Consider the following 19355-nt stretch of genomic DNA (forward strand, 5'->3'; position numbering starts at 1 on the left):
TCCAACAGAGGCGTCTTCGTTCATCTGCTGCTGTCAGCAAAACAGAATAGCAGAAAAAGAAAATGTATATATATATATATATATATATATATATATATATATATATATATATATATATATATATATATATATATATATATATATATATATATATATATATATATATATATATATACACACACATACATATATATACATACATACATACATACATACATACATTTGCAAGGAAGACCGATACTACCTACTGGTGATTGAGACCCAACACTAATAGGAACACTAATCAAAAAGTTCATTTACTTATTAAAATGAAACATTATTTTAGTTTTACCTCTAAATGTAAATCTGTTTAGCCTACAATAAGTGTGTTATAACAACAACAATAATAATTAAAAGTATTAATATAAATATTATTGTTAATAATAAAATAAAGCAATGATAAAAAAAATAAACTATATGCTATAGTAAATACGACTATGTGATAATAACGTTAAAAACAAATAATTAAATTACAAGTGTTAAATTATTTGTAATACAAAAAAATAAAATTGCAATTATTAATTACAAGTGATAAATAAAATATACTGTTATTATTAATAATGATAGTACAATAATAACTAGATTGATAACAGAAAATTTAAATTCTTAAAAAAAAAAGGCAAATTTATAAAACAAAAATAATATTATGGTTATAATTATATATTAAAACAACAATGATGAAAATGTTAAACCAAAAAGTGACCTTTATTTAAATTAATTACATAATTGTTATTATATATTATTATTAACATTTAGTTAACTGTAAATAACTAAATTAACTGTAAATAAACAGCTAAGTTACAACAGCAGTACCACGGGCTATTACCCTAAGAAAACACTACCGTTATTAAACTAATACAGGGTATGGCAAATTCTTATAACCTTTCCCTATCGCTTCATAAGGATCTTATGAAAAACAGTTTCAGGTAATTGCTAGAAGTCTAGAAATTGGTTTCCACATTAGGTACCAACTGTTCAAATTCAATGAGTGAAAAACAAGTGATACAAAGGAGAAAAAAACTGTTTATTTGGCAACATACTTTAAAAGTTTTTCTTCTAAAAGCCAGTGGAATACTACAAAACAAATTGCAGTCTAGGTTAGGTGATATTTGCATTAAAGAGCAGTTTTAATTACTGGTGAGACCACAGCTCCGAGCTCAGAGTGCTAAACAAACACTAAATAAAATGTGTCTTATGTTCAGTCTGAAAATGCAGTTTTAGTCATTGTGCTTGTTGGCACATTTTCACACAGAATACATTCTTCTCATAAAACAGTGGTGGAAATGTAACAAGTCCTACAAAAATATTTCAATAATACACGAAAGCATAAAGGCAGATCAGTTCACAGAGGTTAGTAACTTGTAGTTAGGCACGAGTACTTCCTGAAAAGGTATATATTTATGAACCACCAGGTGGCACTATTAGTCCATGCATCGGCACTCTGTCCTCAATCTCACGTGTGCTCTTCAATAGACAGGCTAAAAACCACAGTACTACCACAAAAACACCTTTTGCTCTCTATGCATTGATGGTGTCAACAGATGTTAAAATAAAATGGTTAGGTTTTTAAAAATCCTAACAAAAATACTCAAAAGGCATGCAATAAAAAAAGAGATAACTTTGCCTATTAAAGAGGATTTCTACTTAAAACTGTCAAGGAAAGATAAATTACAGAGCAATAAAATTAGTGTTGGGCGCATGTTGGCCAACTACATTTCACGAAATCCTAAAGTGCCACAGTCGTCAACCAGTAGCCATACAGTGGTCATCTTCTGTTAAAAAGTATGCATACCATTCAATCTTAGTCTAGTTATTGGAAATGAACTAAGGGAATGAAAGAATGTGATGAAAGCTTACCTTGACCAGTATAAAGCCTTACTAATCAAGCTATGATTTTAATAAAGAAAAGGGAGTTGCAAGTAGATTTGGTGAGGAAAAGTCCAAGTGTAGCTCAAAGTAAACAGCATCGCTCTTTGAAGCTCTTCTTATTCTTCTTATTTTTTCCCTTCCCGTTTTTGTCCTTATTTTCTGACATCTTTTTAGCCCGGACTTCCCTCATTAGATCAAAAAATACCTTTGGAAACACAAAGGGTTTATTATTGCACAATTTGACTATTTTATATGACCGTGGGTTTTCAGTTGAACAAAACAGGAAAGTGCAACCACGTTGTGATAAAAAATGTTTAAAAAAAAAAGAATTTTCTTGCACATTTTCTATTGTTTGCTGAACAGCCTCTCGACTCCTGTAATTTTGTGGCACTAGAGTACATAATGATAAAATACTTCCATCAGAAACTGCATTACACAGAAAATATTCCAAAACTGAAATCTGCTGCATGTAATAAACTGTAGCCAGGCACAAATATTACCTTGTCCACATTGGCCCGTGTCTTGGCAGAAGTCTCGACATACTGCACACCCCATTCTTCTGCTTTTCCCCTGGCCTCGTCTACTGAAACCTGCCTCCGATCCTCAAGGTCTGACTTATTTCCAACCACAAGCAGTGGAATCTTATCCTCCTCAGCTTTAACCCGAAGGATCTGCTCCCTGTAACACACATTTAATGTTGAGTGGTTCAATTTTCCAACTATACTAGGTCACGACAGGAGATCCCATTTTCTGATTGTACTAGCTTATTCTTCAAGTAGCTAGAATGGTGCAATACCACTGACCTGAATTCTGCTGCAGCTGTGAAAGACTCGTGCTCGGTTATGGAGAACACCAACAGGAAACCCTCTCCGCTACGGAAATAGTTGTCTCGGATGGCCGCGTAGTCTTCCTGCCCAGCTGTGTCCAAAATGTCAATCTGCACCTCTTCTCCATCCAACACCACTTTCTTCCTGTAGCTGTCTGCCTTTGTGGGCTCATAATCTTCAACAAACTGAGGGACAGAAAATAGCAATAATCACTTCTGTTAAATAAACCAAGGCAATGCATCTTGAAGACTTTTTCTTTTTGACACTTATGGAATAAGTGAAGCCTTCTGTATCTGCCAGAGTTTGGTCTGTTGACTTACCTCATCATACATAAACTGAAGGGTAAGAGCAGACTTTCCTACGCCTCCACTGCCCACCATAATGACCTTGTGCAGGGCAAGGGAGCTCTGACCCTTACTCTTACTGGCTGCCATATCTAACTGCCTTCCTCAGGTACACCACAAGATGCCCACACACAAGCTGGAACCACCTGTGGAGAAACAAAACCATTATTTCAAGGCTGAACCTTCAACACAAGCACAGGTGTGCAGTTGAACTTTCATTTTGTATTTATGGTTCTTAAATCATACACTAAAATAAATTGGATCATGCTGGATCCAAACATTTAAATTATTATTATTATTATTTTTTTACACTTTATACATTCTAACAAAACACATTCATTTGTAATGGTAATCCATATGGCATGTTTCTTTATAAATTTCCCCTAAGTCACCATAAATAGATTCACAAAAAGAACACAAAAAACCTGTTAGATTTATAAAGAAAAAAAAAGAGGCTTATTGTTTAGCACTAAGAGGAAATTAATTATTTTGGAGGCTTCCTCTTGCCACTCATTTATTACATTTACACACACCAAAATAAAAGCAATTTTTTGCCATTTGCTATGGTGATCCGTACCACAAAAAAGGAAGACAAAAACAAGTGTCAAACATTTTTTTAAATACAGTATGATGTACTTAGGAAGTACACTGGAGTACAATGTATATCATGTCATATATAATGATATACTGTATTGCGTCAGAATCACATGTACTGTACATACTGTACATGTATGGGAAGCGTATTTCTATTTGCATTTTTCCATCCTCTTCTGAGAAAACACCAGTCTATGAAAGTAAAATCTTGTTGGTGAAAAGCCCTGGAATTATTTTTATGAGCAGAACTGGTCCTTTCCCCATTCACATCATCTAATATATATATAATCTCACTAAAAATCACATTCATCTTTGACCAGTACACTAAAAACATTTTATAATGTGCACTAATAAAGCTTGCTAATAATGCTGAATTTACATGTTTCAAATAAATCTGATTGTACCATCTGCTTTGGATGCTGATTGAGGATAATACTTAATTGGGCTTAAGTCTGAAATCCAAATAGCTGTGCTAATTCTGCAACTTGTTATGATTCAGAAGACCATCCATATGAGAATATTAGAATACCACTCAAGAAAAATTCATACTAGCCTTCTTGAGCAAAGGAAAAGAGAACATGACCCACTGCTTCCAGCTATTGTTCCTGGTGGTCCCTCAAAAAAAAAAAAAAAAAAAAAAAAAAAAAAAAAGCCTAAAATAGGTAACTGGGGTATTGTGCAAGAAGACAAGAATCTGCTAATGAAGGCTTATTATAGATGTCAGTTTAAGATGCTTGGAGTTCCTTAACTATACAGTCATATTGGAGGATGAAAGTATGAATAAGTAGTTGGTAAAACTTTTACCACGCTAAAAACCAGGGTATGACAATAGCATGATTATTTTTGAAAGAAAAATCACTCCAACTCCTCAAATGTTGCTGAAATTATTTGGTTCACAAATACAGAAAAATGTGAAATATTATTACGATTTAAAATAGGCTAACTGTTTGAATACATTTTAAAATGCAATTTATTCCTTTGATACAGCATTGGTAAATTATCAGCAGCCATTACTTTAGTTTTGTGTGTCACATGTTCCTTCAGAAATCATTCTAATATGGTGATTTGATGTTCAAGTAACATTTCTGATCATTATCAATGGTAAAAACAGTTCTGCTGATTAATATTTTTGTGGAGAACAACATTTATTTGTATCTTTTGAAACAATTAAGTCTGCCACTTACATGTTGCATTTAGCACATTGCTAAAGTATTCATTTCGTTCTTCAAAAAAAAGCAAAAAAAAAAAAAAGGACATTAATTTCACATCCCAATCTTTAGAATAATTTAAAAAAAAAAAAAAAAAAAAAAAAAACAGATCAGTTGCTTTTATTTGGTTGTAGATAACAGCACTTTAAGAATATATGGGAAAATTACCGAGTGGTAAAAGATGTAACTGGTAAAATCAGGCAGTGCAACACAGTGAAATACATGCAGAATTTCATTGCTGTTACAAAAAATGCCAGTTAAACAGGGTTAAACAGGGGCTGGGAGCACCAAAATGATGACAGATATGACCTACATATGCACACCTCTTAAGAATGGCCGGATGGAGACTAGCTTCTGAAATATTAATGACGGCCCTCCTCCTCCCCCAGCTGGTGGAATTCATTAGGATTCCCTCAGTACTGTCCACATTCTGCTACACTCGTTCATCACCAAACCCCTGTGAGCAAGCGATAGTGGCCCTTCAGCAGTGTCGCCAATAAGCCTCTCTACAGCCGAGGGAGAAGTGCAGAGATCAATGATGACTATTCCCATACAGCACAGATTCTCTCATTTTTAGCCGTTTAAATGGATGCCAGTTAAGAGGAGGGTCACTGATTTCATGCACAAGAGTGGGTGATGCCCTCTGCTTGAGTGGAGTGGCAAGCTGACATATTTGGCCTCACCCTTTCTGATTGCAGGCCTGCTGGGGACAATCATGACACACGTCAGGAGCTCAGGCATGGATAAAGATAGTTCATATGGCACACTTCATCCACTGATAAAGCATTGAGAGGATAACCATAGAAAGAAAATGTACAAGATAAATTATCACCTTCATCAGGTTTTAAATAATAAAGGGGTCATCAGATGCAAAATAATTTACATGTTGTTTGAATATAAATGTGTGTTGGCAGTGTTTGTATACATCCACCCTATAATGCATACATCCACCCTATAATGCTAAAAATTCACACTACATTTACTCCCGACATCTGAGCCGCTGAAGACGCAGAGGTTTACCTTTGTTTTTGAAGGGAATGTGCCACCCAATCTACCTAAATGTGTCCATATTCACACAAATCATTAGTGAGCCAGCATCACCTACAGAAGAAGTGAGTGGCTAAATGCGGCAGAGCTAATTAGCAGTAAAGGGACATTCAACACATTAGCCACTTTTCCACTGTCGGGCCAGTGCGAGCCAGTGCGGGCCAGTGCGAGCCAGTGCGAGCCAGTGCTTTAAATTAGCCGGGCGGGGATAATAGCCTTGGACCTGTTGAACCGAAGCCAAAATAGTGCTGCGTTTCCACCGTCGGGCCAGAAGCTCCGCTGTGCTTCATTAAAACCCACCCTTTACACGCCTCTCAGGAACAACGTCACGAAATCCCATCATTTGACCAACAAAGAGAAGTTATCAGAAAACGAACAAGAAATAAGTCACTGGAACTAGTGTGATCATAAAACGAACATGATAAAAGCTAACTAATAACGCTGTAGACTTTTCATTAAGACCCTAAGGAATCATTTTTAATTGTGGAAAATGGGCATTCGATGATCCCATTTTAGAAGATGTGGTATCTGGAGATGCACAAGAATAAAAATTAAAAAGTAGTGTGTAATACCTACTGCACTAATAGTTCACACATAGGCATACAGAAATACTAAATATTTTTTCACATGTATTCCTTTATTTCCTTTTTTTTTAAGATTGTACAATTTTTTCAAAAAGGAGGTGATTGTTCCACTTAATTGTGTTTGCCACTTTAACGGTGGTTCCTGTAACTCAACGGTCTACTTTTGGTTAATTTACCAGGTTCTTCCCACTTACTGATCAAATATACAGCTTTGTTAATCCCATATGGGCTTAAATTAGAGTTTTTGAAAGTTGGCATTTACAAAACTGAAGCAGACCCTGAGGTTTACTTCAATATTAGGGCTGTAAGAATTTATGCCAAAATTAAATGTCTGAATATTTTTGAAAGAGGTAATTTATGCTCAACATGACTTTTTTTTTTTTTTATCAAAACACAGAAAAACAGAACCAAAACTAAAATAAGTTTCAATATTCCTACCATTTTAAAACATAATCTGTTAATTTCGTTGACGAATAATTTCCGTCAGCTAAATTATTTTCACCGACGCAATCGAGACATTTAAATAAAACTGGTTTTGAATGACAAAAACAGGACGAAATTCTATTGACATTTCCGTCAACTAATAAAAACAAGTGCAGACATATGGATAAATTTGACAATGCAAAAGAGACCTCAATTCGGTTTCCTGAGCAAACACACACTGAAGCATACACACAGAAAGCATGTCTCACACTGCACACGAGTACTCTTGTGTCATATGAACGTAGAAATACACATAAAATGATGATGAATTGATGTTCTGTTTTGACAAGTATTCACAAAAACACAGTAGATTATGTCTTAAATGAACGTAAACAGTAGGGAGATTATCAGACATGTATTAGTACATTGCATCAATGCATTCAGTTTTAAAGGGACAGCAGCCTAATTTAGTTGCTACTTTCCGAGTCATTGATGTCAAGCCACAAAAGAAAGACAGAAAAATTACTCACTGCTCTTGACTGAACAACTTTAGTAGCCCAAATAAAGATGAATCCAAATTTATTTATAGAAATTAATATCCCTGCTTACATAGGCAATGTAATTTGGAATGTATTTTTTTTATTCAACATTCATTTTCTGTTTGTCATGCTCTCATTAAGCAGAACGTTATTGTCTGTTAATATTTCTGGCTAAAAGTAGCGAATGTAAAAATTTAGTGAGTCCTTGTTAACGTACAAACCTAAACTGCCAACTATTCTCACGTCAAACACACATGAGTGCCTCTTCATATTAAACTGGGTAAATTAATTCATTAACATCTTACACTGCGGTACATGCACACTGGATGTTGTTATCTGTGATCGTGACGACCATAACATGAGGTTTCTATGGTTTGCATTGCAATCTGTAAACCCTCACTTCCAAATTAATCATACCCACCATATTTATTTTAAAATCCTCCATGGCATATTTTTAATCCTAAATGCTCCTTGACGAGAGGTGGTACTTCTGTATGCAGAATTTATCAAAAACCTCTTGGGACAAGGTTTTCATACTGAGAGCTGTCATTGTTTGACAGTGGGCAACTCTGTGGGTTTGTCCGAGGCAGCAACAGTAACTAAGGGGGGCGGGGCTTACTGATTGGTCAATTCCAACCCCATAGCGAATACAAAAATCTGTATAGCTTTTAAAATCATTCAAATACGTTTCAGAAACAGAAAGTAGTGCAGCTGCTTTGTTTAAAGGGTCATGAAACCCTAAACCAAAATTTCTGAGATTTTAACAGAGGTATGGGTGTTGAACACCATTGAAGACAATGTTAGCATCTGTTAGATTTAATAGTAGGGGGGAAATAGTTAAATTTTAGTTTTTATACGCTATTTTCGTCTTCCGGGTTTAAAAGCTTCATCCTGTCCACGTCACAGGCTGTGACGTGGCAGAGCACGATAGTACTTTGATGACTCATCGGTGTCTCATAATTATTAATGAGACTGAGTTTTTTTTATCCAACGAGATGGCACTCTCTTAATTATTCATGACACCACGTGGATCTTTCCAACGACAGACATGTCAAGCAAGCTGTGATATCGCGCAGTAGATGAGTGAGGCAATCATGGGACGCAAGTGTTTGTTTTCGTGGTGCAAAAGTTCGAATGGGTTGCATATGTTTCCCCGCGATGCTGCCAGGGCTAGACTCTGGCTGCGGGCGGTTGGTTGGCCATCAACCACGGACACATCTAGATTATATGTGTGCAGCAAACATTTTGAGAGAGAGCTTTGAGAATTGGAGAATGGTGGACTTTGGCCTTGTTGACTACCAATGCAAGTTGCATCTTGCGATTGATGCGGTGCCAAGTCCCGAGGACTTTTCTATCCTTTCAGAGGTATGTGTGTGTCTAACATTTAAACCTCATCATTTTACTTGCCTTTTGTTAAATAAGCACTCGTTATTAAAATATTTGATATTTCGATAATACCTCAATTGTATGCTTAATTCGTGTAATTAAATATGTAATATATTTAAATAGGTTTCGGAAATATGGGCGCGTAGATCTATGCTATGTACGCAAGGTTTTTTTCAAGTGTTATTTTTTTTCAAATATATGCATTTATAGTGTGTATATAAACAACTATATATTTTATAATGACTGTAATTACATATGAATATGTTTTAAATAGAATTACGATTACTGTAGGATATATGTAGCAGGGCATTCAGTAAGTCTTGAAAAGACAAAAATAAAGTATCAGTGAATTTCATTAGATTTTAACTTTTCCAGTGTTTTTTTAAATTTTAGTATTTCCTCACGTTTTACCACTGATTTTTAGTGACAGTCGATATGCATGGGCTACTTGCGATGACAGTTAAATCGGTGTCTACCATAAAACCTTAATATCAAACCTATTTAATGAGTTTGGAAATTTTTGAGAAATGCTTAATAAATGCATTAGACTGTAACTTATGGAATGATATTGCGGACTTTATTCAAAAGGCATTGCAAATTGTATTTGCAATTGCGTTTTCAATTTGTGGACGCATAAAATGTGACATAATCCAAACGCAAATGCAAATCGCGCATTACCGTTTTCATTTTCGATTAAGTGAACGCACAGTGTCTGCCAAATTTAAAATGGAAATGCAAAGTCCGTTTGCAATTGTGTTTCCCATATCTTGAGCTATGAGCCTGTCATATTTAAATAGCAATATTAATTACCACATTTGCCTTTTCACTCTCTCTGCACTGTGCATGTAAACTGCCAAAACTCAAATGGAATCGCAATACCTTTTGCATTTGAATTTCCAACGTCTACACGGAAACCTGTCTATCAAGTGACAGGGGTGGGGCCATTTTATTGGGCGTGTTTGCATTGGGAAGTGACGATCGTACTAAAATGTAATATGTTTTTACTAGGGTAAATATGAGTTAACGATAGTGTTTATAATTAAGCCACAGTAGCCACAAATGTACAGTTGTCTTAGACGAATTCTCCTTGATTCAGCAGCTGCACGATGTACAGCCGAGAGTCCTGTCTTGAATCTAGAGATCTGGTACTATTTCAGTGTAGCTTGGTAGCTCAGTGGTTAGTGACTGTCATCTCTCACGGCATACAGTCTTTTAGCGCGTGTTCGAAACCCGGGCCGACACAGACGTTCTTTATTTTTTTGTTTATCCTACTAACTTCAGCCGCTGATTTCGGACTTGCATCCTCAGTAGTTCAGACTTTGTGCATTCGACTCGGGAGTGTGATGTCTGTGAGGACGCAAGTCCGGTAATTCTGCAAACAGCAGCGTACTTGATAACATGTCAGCTCGCCTTGACTACTGCAATTTTCCTCACTGTATGATCGCCCGTTTGGCGACTGAAGTTAGTAGGATAAACAAAAAAATAAAGAACGTCTGTGTCGGCCCGGGTTTCGAACACGCGCTAAAAGACTGTATGCCATGAGAGATGACAGTCACTAACCACTGAGCTACCAAGCTACACTGAAGTAGCATCAGATCTCTAGATTCAAGACAGGACTCTCTGCTGTACATCGTGCAGCTGCTGAATCAAGGAGAATTCGTCTAAGACAACTGTACATTTGTGGCTACTGTGGCTTAATTATAAACACTATCGTTAACTCATATTTACCCTAGTAAACACATATTACATTTTAGTACGATCGTCACTTCCCAATGCAAACACGCCCAATAAAACGGCCCCACCCCTGTCACTTGATTGACAGGTTTCCGTGTAGACGTTGGAAATTCAAATGCAAAAGGTATTGCGATTCCATTTGAGTTTTGGCAGTTTACATGCACAGTGCAGAGAGAGTGAAAAGGCAAATATGGTAATTAATATTGCTATTTAAATATGACAGGCTCATAGCTCCTAAGATATGGGAAACACAATTGCAAACGGACTTTGCATTTCCATTTTAAATTTGGCAGACACTGTGCGTTCACTTAATCGAAAATGAAAACGGTAATGCGCGATTTGCATTTGGATTATGTCACATTTTATGCGTCCACAAATTGAAAACGCAATTGCAAATACAATTTGCAATGCCTTTTGAATAAAGTCCGCAATATCATTCCATAGTAACTAAACCCATTAGATTTTAGCTGAATAAATTCACTGTATATTTAGTCTACTAAAATCTTATATTTAGTTGACTAAAAAAAATTTAGATAACTAAAACCTAAATTCAAATTTGCTCTCAAAATTAACACTGAATCCTGTAATAAAGCTATATTTTCAACAGTCATTACTTCAGTCTTCACGGTCATTTTCCTTCAGAAATAATTCTAATATGCTGATTTGGTGCTAAAGCAACATTCATTTTAAAAACAGTTGTGCTGCTTAATAGGTTTGCAGAAACTGAAACACACACACACACACATATAATTTTTTTTTTACTAACATTTAATTATAATAAAATAACCATCCTCAAAACTGACAGACTCTTTACACAAACATCAGTGCAAGTATTGTAGTACTAAAGGCAAACTGTCTTGCAGAAGAAATATTGAGGAATAAAAAGTTCAACCACTATAAATGAGATAAGGATGAAGTTGGATTCTGAAATGGATTCTACAAAACACACACACAACAATCCATATAGATCCTCTGACATGCTGTACGAGAGGAAATATCTGACCTACAGGAAACAAGATGACTTTTTTTCGCTAAGCTAGGCTTGTTTGGAACTTCCTGCCAGATTGGTGGGGAAAACAGTGGGAAAAACTGGGCCAAAGCCGGATAGGGCTCCAAACATCCCCTCTCTCCCCTTCCAAATCATACTCTTACTTCACTGCATACTTTCCCTGTGTGCTTTTATACCCACGAAACCAGTGCCAGCTGGGAACAGACAGCAGAGATAAGCTCTAATCGTCAATAGAGACTTGCGCCTAGAATAATGCAAAAGGAATGTACAGCAGGGAATAAAATACAGTACAAATAAATAACATGAACCAGTACAGGCAGGTTATAAGCACTGATTCTGCAGGAATGCAGTGGTGAAGAATTGGTAACAATCAATTTGATTTATTCTATACACATGTGAAAGGTAGAAAGCGCTCTCTTCAGATCCTTCATGGTGAGTGTGAGTAAAACCATACCTCAAAATAAAACAGCTGCTCCAAAGGTAATGATACATTTCAGTAAGTGCAATAGTTTTAAGTTCATTACACCACTCACTTAGCTGTAAACATGCCTGCCCAACCCAGATCTTTGCCTATATATTACAGACATAAAAAAACGGCACACTAAGGATGAAGAATGGAAGAAAAAAAAAAAAGACAGATTATGAGATAAGTGACTCCTCAATGGCTAAGAACCATGTGCAGAAGGCTGTATCGACATGTTGCTTTCACAGCAACCACGCTTGCCTTTTTGTTTAAGAATCAAACCTACATCATCCAAATGAGCACCACATTGTCTACATATTTAGGGAAGAGCCTTATCTGTTTTTTTTTTAAATCAGTAACAGACAAAAGCAAGACAGAAAAGAGAGCAGGCTATTTTTACGAGTCTTGGCTTGCATAAATACCTGGACTCTAGGGTCCTCTTTTATGGTCCCTTCTTTCATTCTACAAACAAAATTACAGAAAAACATTGTCATACTTTTTGGCATGAAAGAGCATGAATAAAAGAGCATTTTATAGCACTACAGTGGCTCCAAAAGCTTGTGTGGACACTTTTCACTTTTTGGATACATTCATCAGGTATAAAATAAATGTTTCTTTACAGAGTTATAGATGTAAAACAAAGTTCTCAAATGAGATTGCTGATACGAAATGCCAGATTTGATCAGTTATGAATAAACTACAAAAAACATGCTTAGTCTGTGCAACAAAGCAAAGGATCTGTCGTCTGAAGAGTGTGTTTCTCTCTCACACTCAAGGTGAGCATCTCTGCTGAATACTAACCATCTAGAGCTGGGACACAGAGGCTTCATTCACCCTACAATCTCTTTACACATAACTAATGAAGAGTATTTTAATTATATGAATAAACAAGTGAAAGTAGCAATGGCATTCTCCATCTGAAAAGCAGCAAAAATGTGAACATTTATATCTTGCCCTATTTTCTTCCACATCAAATCATTTCTAACATACTGCTACTCCCAAAAGGTGGAATTGATTTCAACAGCACTATGAAGACATTCTCCAGACCAGTGTTGGGGAGTAACTAGTTACATGTAACGGCGTTACGTAATTTAATTACAAAATAAATGTAACAGTAATCAGTTACAGTTACTAAGAAAAAATGAGTAATTAAATTACAGTTACTTATGAAAATTGTAACGATTACAAAGAGGATTACATTTGAATATTTACACACATCCACATACAGCTTATTTCTTTCCCAAATTGCACTAAGACATATGACCCATAATCTCCGAGACGCGGAAAACACATTCGTAGAATCCAGTCATAAAAATGGAATTCAGCCTATAACGCGGACGCAATATGCCACATTTAGGACGAATAAATCAAAAGTAGGTCAGTACACTTGAATCAAAACCCGATATGGACTGATGTCTGTGAATGTTAATCCGCAAAAAGACTGAATATGAATCCTGCACGTTCTGCGTGTCTGTGGAAATCAGGCGCTGACTGGACACCGGGAGAACCGGGACTATTCCCGGTGGCCTGGCAGACGATTTGGCCTTCTACTTTAATATTGTTATTGTATAATTGCAGGCCGAATATACTAAAGCGATTATTTCCGAATCCGCCATTCGATAATTAAATCTCTAATAAATCATGAATCGGTTAGTCGTGACTGGCAATGGTTGGGCTCGCGCGCTCTCCGCGCCTCCGCCGAACGGTTTGGATCAGACTCCGAGTAATCAATGCGAGTGAGAGAGACCGGAGTGAACTGTGTAAGCGCACAGCTGGAGCAGAGAAGCGACACTTCTGTTCAGGGTTTCAGGTGCAGGTCAGTTTCATCTGTAAATATGCTCATGTAGTTTTGTCTTTGTTTACTTAGTCAAGCAGCAGCAGCACATTGCTCGCAATCACTCAAAATACTGTATAAACGACGTCATTATTATCTTTTGTAATGTTACAGTAGTAAGTTAGCAGATAAATCATCATATTTTATCGTAGGTTTAGGGGGAGCTAGTGGATACAAAAACACAACCCTTAGGAAAATTAATATAGCCTATGGTATGGCACTAACCGTGGTTTAACTATGGAATTTGTAGTAAAAATAAATACAAGTGGTAATTCATTTGCCAAAAAAACAAAATTGCACTTACAAAACATGGTAAAAGTCAAATAAAAATCTTCAGTATTAAAGTCATGAGAGAGATGGATGGATAATGGAAGTGAAGGTGGAGTTCAGGAGAGAACTCTTAATTACGTTGCAAGTCCCCCAACCTAAGGATTCACATTTTTTCATGTCAGGTCCAAAAAAATAATAATAGGGTTGTCCATGTTTCAGAATGGGTTGTGGGTGTATGAGTGGGAGATTTCCCAGCCTATTTTTTTCCCAGTCCGCCCCTCATGGAAATTAATCTCTAGAACAGTCACTTCATGAGCATTTTTTACTTATTTTGAGAAACTATCATCATATCATATACAAAGAGACAGCAGTGTTTCAAAAAGACACCAATGTTTCAGGAGTTTAGTACACAAAATAGGACACATGCTTATTAGATAACCGTATTTGAGTTGATGTATATGCTTTTATTTTTTTATTAACTATTTTTCCCCAAACCATTGTTAGATGCAGTTAGATGCCTGTAGTTATGCAAAGATTTGGTTTAAAAACAGTATCTATAAACTATTTCTTTTGATTTTAAATCTGCTTTGAACTTCAGATCAATCTCTAAGTAAAAGGCAGTACTAAAGTCTGATTGTGTGGTGGATGTGTTCAAATGTGATCATCTTAATTCAGGTGATGAAGAATGATGAAAGTCTGACAGTATTGAGCACTACTGTAAGGTTAAACCTGCATGGTGTAAAATGGTTGAAGATGATTAACAGTTGCAAATTAACATTCATTATAAATTTATAAAAGTAATCAAAATGTACTCAAAAGTAATTAGTTACATTACTTTATTAAAGTAATTAAAAAAGTTACACTACTATTACATTTTAAATAGGGTAACTTGTAATCTGTAACCTATTACATTTCCAAAGTAACCTTCCCAACACTGCTCCAGACCAAGTGAAATAAGTCACCTCAAGTATCTCTCGATTTCTTTTACAGGGAGGGAAAATAATCTCTGTTAAGCAGAAATAAATTTTCCATTCAAATAAATTACAGATAAAACCTAATGCAACCCATCGGTGAACAGGAATTTTAGAAAACAATGACAATTGATAAATGAATGTTATACTTGGGGTATTGTTAATGAGCATAAGCTGAAAGGCATTCAGCGGTAACAGATTATTAAGAATTTTTTAATTATGGGCAAAATGCATTACTGTTCATCCTCTAATTATAAGCATTCATATATAAAGTTTAAAGAGGACATCAGCAAAGAGTTTTAAAACCACTGGCAAAGGCATGTAGCTGATGAACAAAATATTTTACCTCTATCACACATCCCATAAAAGACAGACTTCACAGTGCAGACCCTTCTCTGTTTATCACATACCCAGTGACACAGACTCCACTGGGCTCTCAAGGGGTATGCAGGGCAAAAGATACATTTCAAGCATTTAGGATCACTAAGATCCAAAACCAAGAAACAAATTGAACTAACTTCTGGCTGCACATTCCCCACTGGTATGACTAAGTCATGATCCTCTGTAATCCAGATTACATAAAAATAATGAATTATGAAGTGAATGATGACATTTCATTATTGGGGCATGTAGCAAATCAGCACTTCTCGCCTACGAGGAAGTGCACAGAACATACGCACGAATGACACTGGTATGAAATGGCCTGTAAGAAAAAGCAGAACTTGCCCTTTATTCAAGGGTTGTTTTTTTTTTCTCATTTCTTCAGTCAGATCACATGGCCTGGCAAAAGAGAAACAAATCTAAGGAAACTGTTGACATTCATGAACTTGGCTAGGTTGATGTGTGTTTCTTCAAAAAGTACCCTTATTCACCTCAGAGTGCAATGACTATCACAGATGAGATTTTTCCTTTTTAAGCAAAGCTCTAAAACATTGAAGTGAGTTTTACACTTGAAATTAATAGTGCTATACACATTTACACAAATACACATTTTAATTTATGCCATTTAGTTTTTTTTTTTTTTCCTGACCTGAAAAATTTAAAACATAGAAAATAAATAAATATAGCACAACTGTTTTCAAAATTAATAATAGGAAATGTTTGAGCACAAATTAGCATTTAATCAAGCACATAATCAACATTACACATTACTGTATTTTTAACAAAAATAAATTAAGCCTTGATTAGCATGACTTTTCAAAAATGTAAAAAAAATTAAATACAGCATTGTGCCTATTTTCCTCAGTAATTAGATGAAATTCTACACCATCAGGGTCAGCATAGTTATATCTGGAGCATTTTATAATGTTTGCTCAATCTTCTAGAATTAGGTTTAATCCTATTAAGTTTAAAACTTAATCCTGTAATAAACAGAGCAGAGACACAGGACTTCACTGTTATAGATGGATATTTTGTTGAAGAACACTGAAAGTGCTTCTTAATAATAGGAATTACTGTATAAACAATAACTACCCAACATGAACTACCCAAAAATGAGCCTATAGTTCCCCTTCATCAACATTAAAGCAGATATGTGCTCCATTTTGATTCATTTTGTAATATCTATTAAAGCGGCAATTTTTTAAAATGACACCACCTCTTTTTAAACTGACACTTGAGCTTGTTGGTCAGGCAGGCCATATTTTTTGCAGTTCAGGAATCAAGGGGCCATCAGAGACCTAATGGTAAATGTATTTATAAAAGAAATCTAGATATAAAAGTCAAGTCATTTGCACAATAAAATATAAACAGCTGAGAGCTCAACATGCATGAAATGTCACCCACTTACAAGTAAACAAACAGTCATGTGTATAGATTTTAATGAGAAGATACTGGGAACAAAGACTCAAAATATTTGCAAAAATCTTATGAAACCCGTTCAAGCACCCACTAGATGAATGCACACACCAAATCAACACTGAAAAGCATCTAACTAGTAAATAGGAACTACAGAGCTAGCTAAACTTGAAGCAATGTCCAAATCATACTTGTTTGAAAAAGGCCCCATAAACCTAATAGGAAATTGTTATTGTAATGTATTGCACTGCACAATGATTTTTACATAATCTTTTGAAAATATGTTACTGTATATGGTATGCACATTGTAGCTTTCCAGCAAAAATAAATAAATAAATACAAAAAAATAAAAGTAAATCAAGGTACTTTTAATCAGGTATTAAAATGCAAAAAAAAAGTTAAAAAATATGAACAGATACTATAGGATGTTCATCAAATAGGCATATTTCTACAATAAGATTAAAGAAAAAGAAATTATAACTGTGCCTTTACTTCACAACTCCCATGCTGAATGTGATAAGGCAGTGAGGTTACACCCAAACATCCCAGAGACAAAGAGGGGAAAAAGTGCCCACTCAATATGAAACAAAAACAAACCTAACCACTACTGACAAAGCAGATTGTGCTTAAGATAGCCTACATGCAGGCCTGCTTTCAAGGTTAATATGCATGCTGGAGACAAGGACATCTGAATTCTTATTTCAAACTACCAAAAGATTAAAAAACAAACAAAACAAAAAAGTAGCCTACATCTTTACAATGGGTTGTACAGGTAAAATGATTTCAAAGCTGGATTGTAATGTGCAAATATAATGGCAAACAGTTGAGATGCACGGTTATTAAAAAAAATAATAATAATAATAATACGTGTAGGGCCTGCATACTATAGTGCCTTAATGTGCTCCATCTTTACCAGTATGCCACTTATAATTACATATTATTAGGGGAATATCGGAAGTAAGGCTCAGAAGTTCCTGAAGGAGGAGTAAACAACTCTTCCCACACAACAGACATGATGGTGGTGTAACGTTACCAAAAATAAAAAATGTGTGTGTGTGTGTGTGTATTAAGTGTTTAAAAGACACTTCGGCATGTCCCACTTTTTAAAACAGGTTGAGAATCCAAACAGAAAATAAGGTCATAGAGGCTAATATTTAATTGACCCAGTGAGGTTAATGAGCAATGTTGAGGTTAATGAGAAATAAGTATTAACACCTACATTTCACCTTATTTGTTGAAAAAGCTAAACAATTCAATTGAAACATGCAAAAGTGCCTGATATATCTCTGATTCATACACATCCACGCCATAAGCAGAACATCCACGTTGGGACTCTGAAAATAAACCTCCACATCAACCAAACACGCGCAACATCCGCAGAAACGCCCGTCTCTCGTGACCAGCCGTCAGCTGGGTCAAAATAACCCTTACTGCCAAATAATCATCACAGTTGTAAGTCTCATTAACCTGACGTTTTTCTCAGAGTAAAATATGCACGTAGGGACTTGTAATAACTGTCTGTCGACCAGTGACAAAAAGCTCGAGCTGGAAGGGATCATTTTTAAATTCATAAACAAACATAACAATGAATAACCAGGGACATACATAAAGACACACTACCTCTCGGAGACTTTGTCCTCCACGGTCTCTTATGCTATCTTGAGGAACGCATTAATCGCCTGTTCCGACTCAAACAACCCGCAGTTTCTCTAAATCTGTCGATGCTGCCATATACCCCACCCTCAGGACATGCAAATGAACCGGATATGATGTCGCTACCCGTAGACTCCACCCTCTGGGTGAGGGACGGATATGATGTCATTAACAGATCATATGGCATGCTGCTGGAGATACCATAATATGTTTATTATGACTTTAAAGGAAAAATACCGTATTCATAAGAGCAAATTTTAATCATACATACACAAGTTTGCAATCTTCATGCATGATTTACCTCAGTGGAAACATTTAGACTACAAAGTAACAGAAACAACAAAAAACTGTTCTACTGTATGATCGGATCTATGTGCCTATGGTTTATGGTTTCAAACCTTTATGCCAAAAACTCCCAGACATGAGGGACCCTCTGGCATATAGACTACCACTTCCAAAAATGTGAAGACATATATTTTCATTTATAAAGACCTATATAAAGTGTAAGAAAAAGTGTTGTATACTAAATTAGTAGGCTGGTGCCCCCTATTGTTAAACATTAAATAAATCAATCATAATGTATGAGTTAACGAAAACCAAAACTGATTAACAATTTCATATATAGACAAGTAACAATATCAAATGTAGACACTTTATTAACAGCATGCCAGTTTGTTTGAATCACCACCGAAAATAAAGTACTTGTTGGGCTTGTCTTGTAAGGAGGTGTTCTGGTTACAGGAGAAGTCTTCTGAGGAAACTGA

General features: G+C 35.7%; 1 protein-coding gene across 3 annotated transcripts in view; it reads right to left on the reverse strand.

The window, feature by feature from the left end:
* Positions 1-1950: 1950 nt before the first annotated feature.
* Positions 1951-19355, reverse strand: part of LOC132095397 (ras-related protein Ral-B) — a 100742-nt gene continuing 83337 nt past the window's right edge. Inside the window, exons 1-5 of one of the 3 annotated variants that reach the window (XM_059500329.1) lie at positions 18559-18716; positions 3056-3225; positions 2712-2920; positions 2409-2586; positions 1951-2113 (exon numbers count right to left, since the gene is read on the reverse strand). In XM_059500329.1, the coding sequence (XP_059356312.1) occupies positions 1991-2113; positions 2409-2586; positions 2712-2920; positions 3056-3169 (624 nt within the window). In that variant the 5' untranslated portion in view covers positions 3170-3225; positions 18559-18716 and the 3' untranslated portion in view covers positions 1951-1990. Of the gene's footprint in view, positions 2114-2408; positions 2587-2711; positions 2921-3055; positions 3226-18543; positions 18717-19355 lie in introns of those variants that run through there. The other 2 variants (XM_059500330.1, XM_059500331.1) reach the window with 2 other exon arrangements.

Source organism: Carassius carassius, chromosome 19 (genome assembly GCF_963082965.1).
Source record: "Carassius carassius chromosome 19, fCarCar2.1, whole genome shotgun sequence".
NCBI lineage: Eukaryota > Metazoa > Chordata > Actinopteri > Cypriniformes > Cyprinidae > Carassius > Carassius carassius.